This window comes from Nanorana parkeri, unplaced genomic scaffold, assembly GCF_000935625.1.
Source record: "Nanorana parkeri isolate BGI_ZX_2015 unplaced genomic scaffold, ASM93562v1 scaffold1562, whole genome shotgun sequence".
NCBI lineage: Eukaryota > Metazoa > Chordata > Amphibia > Anura > Dicroglossidae > Nanorana > Nanorana parkeri.
In genome coordinates this window covers 359,333-367,735 of record NW_017307830.1, presented here as the reverse complement: position 1 = coordinate 367,735, position 8,403 = coordinate 359,333, and the positions used below count along the sequence as shown (strand labels likewise).

The following is an 8,403-nucleotide window of genomic DNA, read 5'->3' as shown; positions in this document are numbered from 1 at the left end:
CTCCGGAGTTGTCTCAAAGGCCTGATGACTATTTAAATGACAGCTCCCCATTGGTGGACGGTTCCCTACTGGAGACCGAGCACACACAGGCGGCGCCTGCACTCACCGTCAGGGTAGCAGTGGTCGATCCCGGTCATGGAGACGGACTTGGAGAGCGCGTTGAACACGTAGTTCTGGGAGGACAGGTAGGCCCGCAGCCTCTTGGCGTGTTCCTGAACAGAAATGGGAGGAGAGAGGTTATCATGGGCAGTGGCACAGCTGAGGGCACGGAATGACCCGGGGGGGCAGCTGTCTCTGGGCCCCTGAGGTTAGAGGGGCCCAACCTAACTGTTTCCTCCCCATAGCCATCCGCTGTGGGCTCATAACACCAGAAAGTGACCCTGGATATGGCTGCGATAGGACCCCTGAGGGCCACAACCTAACTGTTCGCTCCCCTGTCCATCCGTTGTGGGATTATAACACTAGGAAGGGACCCCGGGTATGGCAGGGATAGGGCCGCTGAGGGCAGAGGGCCCAGACCTAACTGTTCCCTCTCCTTAGCCATTGCGGGCTCATAGCACCAGAGATTGTCCCTTGAAACGGCTCTGATAGGACCCTGAGGGCCCCAACCTAACTGTTCCCTCCATTGTGGGCTCATAAAACCAGAAAGTGAACCTGGGTACGGGCTCCTGAAACAAGAGGGCCACAACTTAACTGTTGCCTCGGCTTAATCATCTGCGCCACAGCTCATGCAGGAGTAGAGCAGGGACAGCTTCCATTACACCATGCGAGTTGAACCGTGGGTTCAGCTGAGATAGGGCCCCTGAAAGCTGAGGGCCACAACCTAACTGTTGCCTCCCCTTTTCAATCTGTTGTGGGCTACCCACACCATGGGGTGACCCAGGGTAGGGCTGCGACCGGGCCCCTGAAATCAGAGGGCCACAACCTGACTGTTGCCTCCCCTTATCCATCTGTTGTGGGCTCCTAACACCCCGGGGTGACCCTGGGTAGGGCTGCGACCGGGCCCCTGAAAGCGGAGGGCCACAACCTGACTGTTCCCTCCATTTAACCATCTGCGCCCCAGAGCTCATGCAGGAGCAGAGCAGGGCCAGCTGCCATTGCACCATGGGAGTCCCGGGTCAGACCCGGCCCCCCAATGACACACGCAGGAGCTAAAACCAAAACTCCAGCAGCTGGAAAAGCCGCCATTTTTTTTGTACAATTAGCGCCCGGCAGCGGCGGCGTGCGTACCTCCTGCGTCACCTCCACGTCCTCCCCCCGCATCAGCAGCAGGTTCTCCAGCTCGTCGTTGCTGCAGGTGATGGGAGTGCGGCGCGGGTCCCTCCGGTAGCCCATGGCCTCCTCGATCTCCTCCGGGTCCAGGCCCTTCAGGCTGAGGCTGCAATAGACACAGAAGCAGTTATCGCGCTGCGCCGGGGGCGACGCCGTCTGGCGGCTCCATGGCGAGCGCAAAGGCACCGCGGCGCTGTAACACGGGAAGCTTCTGAGGCGCTTGTAACGCTTTCCTTTCCTCTCTGCGAAGATCTCAAACCACCAGCTTCCTCCCCAACCTACGAACAGGGGGACGCTTATCAGGCCGGCGATTTAACCCATCGCGCTTCTCTGACCTGAGCGGGGGGAGGGGGGCCTGCTAAGTTCACCTACCACTCCGCGGACTGTGTGTGAGCCGCCGCCGCGGCCCCCTTCCACCGGCTGAGGAAGCAGCTCTCGTCCATGTCTCACAGGACGGAAGGCACAGCGGCTGTGTGAGAACAGCGCGTCTGCAGGGGCCCCTGGTGTTGATGCGGGGGTGCGACACACACACAAAAACCATAAAACATCATCACAATCCTCTAATGCGAAAGTGACATCACTTGTGTGATGGAGGAGGAGTCTACTGTCTCCCTGGGAAAGGATTCTTTACAGTATCAGTGGTTACATGGAGATCAGCAAGGAGCTGATCTCCCGTCCTCCTCCTCCTGACGCCCTCCGAGCCGATCCCGGGCCGCAGATGGGACAGCGGATCCCAAGATTCAAGGTGAGGGGTCAGGGGGGGACAAAAAAAAAACGGCCGGTGTGCGGGTGGGGTGCGGACGCAAACGAGCACATATAGGCGATCGGCGGGCTATGGACCCGCTGATCGCCCATATGTGAAAAACCCGGTACCGGGGGTTCGCAGTTACGTGCCCGCTAGGGGGCGCGCGCGAGCAGAAAAAAAATGCCGTCTAGCGACGGCAACCCGCCGATGCAGCAGTGCCGTCCGTCCGTTTTTCTACTACGGGCGGACGGCAAGAGGTTAACCACTGTTACCGTAGAGAATCCTTTCCCAGAAAGACGGTGAAATCCTGTTTCTTCGCACAGCTAATGTCCCTCTTTTTACATTGGATGGTTTTGATGCAAAAGGGACATCAGTTGTGTGATGGAGGAGGAGCCTCCTGTCTACCTGGGAAAAGATTCTTTACAGTATTGGTGGTTACAAAATCAGTACATAACCACTCTTACTGTAGAGAATCCTTTCCCAGAAAGGCAGTAGAATCCTGTTTCTTTTGCACATGTAATGCCCCCCTTATACTTTGGATGATTCTGATGCAAAAGGGACATTAGCTGTGTAAAGAAACAGGATTCTACTGTCTATCTGGGAAAGCATTCTTTACAGTGACAGTGGTTAGATTAGTCCTTAACCACTGTTACTTTAGAGAATCCTTTCCCAGAAAGGCAGTAAAATCCTGTTTCTTCGCACAGCTAATGTCCCCCTTATACTTTGGATGATTCTGATGCAAAAAGGGACATTAGCTGTGTGAACAATATTTTTTACTGTATTTCTTGGAAAGTATTCTCTACAGTAAGAGTGGTTAAGGACGATAAACACGATCAGAATCATCTGATGCAAAAGCGACATTAGCGGTGTGAAGAAACAGGAGTTTATTATCTTTCTAGGTAGGAAAGGATTCCTTACAGTAAGAGTGGTTAAGGTTTCTTAATGCGATAAGAGTAATCTAATGCTAAAGAGACATTTAGCTGTGTGATGGAAGAGGGTTTTACTATCTTTGTGGGAAAGTATTCTCTACAGTATCAGTGGTTAAATACTATCTTGGTAGGAAAGGATTCTCTACAGTTTCAGTGGTTAAGGGCTATCTTTATGGGAAAGGATTCTCTACAGTACCAGTGGTTAAGGACTATGTTGGTAGAAAAGGATTCTCTACAGTAAGAGTGGTTAAGGACTATCTTTGTGGGAAAGTATTATCTACAGTGCCAGTGGTTAAATACTACCTTTGTGGGAAAGGATTCTCTACAGTTTCAGTGGTTAAGGACTATCTTTATGGGAAAGGATTCTCTACAGTACCAGTGATTAAGGACTATCTTGGTAGAAAAGGATTCTCCACAGTAAGAGTGGTTAAGGATAGGGATGCACCGATACCGATACTAGTATCGGTATCGGTGCCGATACCGAGTATTTGGGTGAGTACTCGTACTCGCCCAAATGCTTCGATACCTAGCACAAGTACTTCCTGTATCAGGAAGCCGGGTAGCGTGTAATGACGCCCTGCCTGGCTTCCCGATTGGTCAGGAAGCCAGCAAATCCGGAAGCCGGGCGCCGTGTAATGACGCAGCGACGGCATTCTGATTGGCCGCAAAGGCGGCGTCATGCTCCCTCGTCATTTCATGAATATATAATATTAAGAAACTGACCTTAAATCATTCGTTTCTATTGCTTTAGAAAAAATGTGACCTGTCCCTTTAAGAAAAAGTATCGGTAATTGGTATCGGCGAGTACTTGATCAAAAGTATCGGTGCTCGTACTCGGTCATAAAAAAGTGGTATCGGTGCATCCCTAGTTAAGGACTATCTTTGTGGGAAAGGATTCTCTACAGTAGCAGTGGTTAATGATGTATAAACATGATTAGAGTCATTTACTGCAAAGGGGACATTAGCTGCGTTAACAAAGAGGATTTTATTGCCTTTCCCGGGAAAGGATTCTTTACAGTAAGGGTGATTAAAGGAAATTAATCCACATTAAACTAAAGCTAGGTATGAAGAAAGAGGATTTTATTAACTTTATAACAAGGTTTTTTGGGTTTTGTTTTTTACACCAAGAAAAGTTAGAGGAACTGGGAACAGTCTGCGGTCCGCGTCCAAATTGGGGAAAAAATAAAAAAATCACACCCACTTCCTGTGGGGGCGCAAAATGGAGGGAGACCAATGACAGCCGTGACTCTCTGATGACTTTACAGATATAACAAAGTTTAACAAATGCCGCCACCTGGAGGTCCTCAGCTGATACTACACCAGGCACATAGGCATGGACAGGAAGCACCTGGGGCTTTTGTCCCCGGTCCCGTAGACACAACAGGAAGTGAGAGGAAAACTCCCCGTATTAAAGGGGAATTCTACTGCTGACACCGGAATAGGTGTCCCCATTGGAAGATTCCCCCTCCCCCCCACTTCCTCTTCTGGTGACAACTGTAAACCTTTGTGTTTCCCACCACCCACCGCCAGGACACACGGACAGGGTGAAATCTCCCCAGAGGGTACGCAGACAGCAACTTGAACCTAAAATACGTATGACATGATCAGCATGAAAAAATTCTAAGAAGGAAAGCGGGAGGTCCCTTTAATTTGCTATTACATTTATTTCTCAGATCCAGAACTCTGCAGAGAGCACGCTGCTTCCTGTCCGTGCGATCACTACTTCCTGTTATTTTTTTTTTAAATGGTCACAATGTGTGCAGGGAGAGGGGGAGAGCAGAGTGCTGGGACCAGACATGGATGACCTTCTCTTGTGAACATTGATGATTAATTTCTCCACATCGGCTGCAGCTACGGAGGTCAGTGATGACTTGTTGTAACACTCATCTACAATACGTGAATGCTTTGGGCAGACGCGTGCCCTTCGTACCTGAGCTCATCATAGTTAGACTCCTCCTCTTGCAGCCTCTTCCCCGGCTCCCAGCTGTGTCTACGGAAGGAGTCGCGGATGTGGGCGGAGCTCCGCGTGGGGCAGTACCGGCGGAGCGGAACGCCCAGGAAGCGGTCCTGTTCTTCATCCTTAAAATCCCCGTCAGTGGAGGTGACTGGCTCCATGGCAGACATACAGCGCTGCTTGTGGCCCCGCATGGCGAAGGGCCCCGCGTCGCCCACTGGAGCGAATACCTCTGTGTTATTCATTATCGTCGCCTTCGCTACAAACCGCAGACTCTGAGGGCACAAGAAATGAAACGGAAAACAAAATTAATTTATGATACAGATGATGGAGCCCACCATGGCCATTAATATGGAGCCCCCTCCATGGCCATTAACATGCAGCCCCCTCCATGGCCATTAACATGCAGCCCCCTCCATGGCCATTAACATGCAGCCCCCTCCATGGCCATTAACATGCAGCCCCCTCCATGGCCATTAACATGCAGCCCCCTCCATGGCCATTAACATGCAGCCCCCTCCATGGCCATTATTAGGAAGCCCCCTCCATGGCCATTATTAGGAAGCCCCCTCCATGGCCATTAATATTAAGCCCCCTCCATGGCCATTAATATGCAGCCCTATCCATAGCCATTAATATTAAGCCCCATCCATGGCCATTATTATGCAGCCCCCGCCATGGCCATTAATATGGAGCCCCATCCATGGCCATTAATATGCAGCCCCCTCCATGGCCATTATTAGGAAGCCCCCTCCATGGCCATTATTAGGAAGCCCCATCCATGGCCATTAATATTAAGCCCCCTCCATGGCCATTAATATGCAGCCCTATCCATAGCCATTAATATTAAGCCCCATCCATGGCCATTATTATGCAGCCCCCGCCATGGCCATTAATATGGAGCCCCATCCATGGCCATTAATATGCAGCCCCCTCCATGGCCATTATTAGGAAGCCCCCTCCATGGCCATTATTAGGAAGCCCCATCCATGGCCATTATAAGGAAGAACTATCCATGGGCATTAATATTAAGCCCCCTCCATGGCCATTAATATGCAGCCCCCTCCATGGCCATTATTAGGAAGCCCCCTCCATGGCCATTATTAGGAAGAACTATCCATGGGTATTAATATGAAGCCACCTCCATGGCCATTATTATGCAGCCCCCGCCATGGCCATTATTATGCAGCCCCCGCCATGGCCATTATTAGGAAGCCCCCTCCATGGCCATTATTAGGAAGCCCCATCCATGGCCATTATTAGGAAGCCCCACCCATGGCCATTATTAGGAAGCCCCAGCCATGGCCATTATTAGGAAGCCCCATCCATGGCCATTATTAGGAAGCCCCATCCATGGCCATTATTAGGAAGCCCCATCCCTGGCCATTGATATGAAGCCCCATCCATGGCCATTAATATGCAGTCCCATCCATGGCCATTAATATCAAGGCCCCATATGGAGGCTGTGCACACAGGGGACCGCCATGGTGGAACACAAAAGGACCTTCACAAAACTGTTCCCACGAGGTTAAAAGAGCACAATTGTGAGGTGTGTATATTTTACACTATATGGTCAAAAGTTATACCTATGTGACCCTGTTGGACATCCTAAAAATATAATATACCAATCTCTCCATGGCCATCAATATGGAACCCCATCCTTGGCAATTAATATGAAGCTCTCCTTGGCCATTAATAGGGAGCCCCCAATAGTTATTAGCATGGACCCTCCTTCCCCCCCTAGCCCTCCATGGTTAATAACATGGACCCTCCTTCCCACTATGGCCAATAATAGGGAGCCCTCCATGGTTAATAACATGGGCCCTCCTTCCCCCCATTGTCATTAATATGGAGGCCACTATGGTTATTAACATTGACCCTCCTACCCCCTGATGGCCATTAGTATGGAGGCCACCATGGCCATTAGTATAAAGGCCCCATATGGAGGCTATGTACACAGGGGACAGTTATGGTGGAACAGAAAAGGGCTTTCACCAAACTGATACCACAAGGTTGGAAGATCGGATGTCTTTGTGTGTTGTAGCCTGGACGGAACCCTTCACTGAAGACTCTGAACCCCATCATTTGGAGGGGTGTCCGCGTACCTTTTGGCCATATAGTGTACATACAATGAATCAATGAGGATCAATCTTCGCCGAGATCTATGAGAGAATCATACAGAAAAAGGGAACGGATACCTTTTATTCTCCCCCATGTCCCTGTACCTACCTATAATATGATCGGCAGCTGCATCCTCCGAGGGACTACGATATAGCCTGCAACCGGCGAACCATAACCACCTCACACCGCGACCCCATTACTGCTTCTCCGCTGCCTGCAGAAAGGAGAAAATGTGTCATTCCAGGTGTATGCATTTATATAGCACTGACATATTCCATAGTGGTGTACAGAAAGTATTAGGCCAGTCACATCACTTTTTCCACCAGAGGAGCTTACAATCTAATGTACCCCCCCTCAGTCACACACTATGTAGCTCTGACATAGTCCTGTGCCCTGTTGAGTGATACGATGGGAGGATATGGAAGTTGTGGCCTAGTTTGCTTTTACTAGAGGTCGGGAAAGGTCAGCCGGTGAGTCAGGGGTCTCCGGGCTTTACACTAGAGGTCCTGTGGTGAGGAGTATTTGTGTTCCACACCGATGAGCCATAATTGAAGAGCAGGTTTTGTAGGGGAGGCGGTGTGCAATTATGGCAATGTCTCAGACAGACCCCCTTGTGTGTCACCCGGCCTTGCAGTGACTGGTCCCTGTAACCCAATGCTGCAAGGTGACGTCAGCCGCTCAGGCCACAAAGACTCGATCAGCAGAGCATGACACAACATAATACAGCACAATAAGGCCCGGTGAGTCACGGCCCGGGGGCGGCTCCCCGCTCATTAACCTCAGTGGAACATTAACCTGCTGAGAGATCCTTCACAGGGCAGCAGGTGAAGTGTGCAGCCTGAGATCTCTGCTTTTCAGGAATGACCGAATATCAGACTGTACCCCAAACATGCCGACACTCACCCCCCAAAACAACGAAAGAATGATACTCAGGTCCTCCCCAGAACAATGACACTCGAGGGTCCAGAACAATGACACACTGACACTCAGGTCCCCCCCCCCAGTACAATGACACACTGACACTTGGGGGTCCCAGAACAATGACACTCTCACACTGACACTTGGGGGTCCAGAACAATGACACACTGACACTGGGGGGCCCAGAACAATGACACACTGACACTTGGGGGCCCAGAACAATGACACACTGACACTTGGGGGCCCAGAACAATGACACTTGGGGGCCCAGAACAATGACACACAGGTCCCCTCCCCCCAGAATAAGGACAATTACACTTGGGGGTCCAGGACAATGACACACTGACACTTGGGGGTCCAAGACAATGACCCCCAATACAGAGGACGTCCTCCCTCAGCTCTATATATCTATGGGGACATTTTATTTGCCTATATAACTTTACAATCCCAGCCTGTAAATGGTC

At 50.8% G+C, this 8,403-nt stretch overlaps 1 protein-coding gene across 1 annotated transcript in view; it reads right to left on the bottom strand.

The window, feature by feature from the left end:
• Nucleotides 1–8,403, bottom strand: part of LOC108798802 — a gene marked incomplete at its 3' end in the record, with an annotated part of 13,212 nt that overhangs the window by 1,707 nt on the left and 3,102 nt on the right. Inside the window, exons 3-5 of the mRNA XM_018570589.1 lie at nt 4,877–5,175; nt 1,231–1,378; nt 107–212 (exon numbers count right to left, since the gene is read on the bottom strand). Coding sequence (XP_018426091.1) covers nt 107–212; nt 1,231–1,378; nt 4,877–5,175 — 553 coding nt within the window. The remainder of the gene's footprint in view (nt 1–106; nt 213–1,230; nt 1,379–4,876; nt 5,176–8,403) is intronic.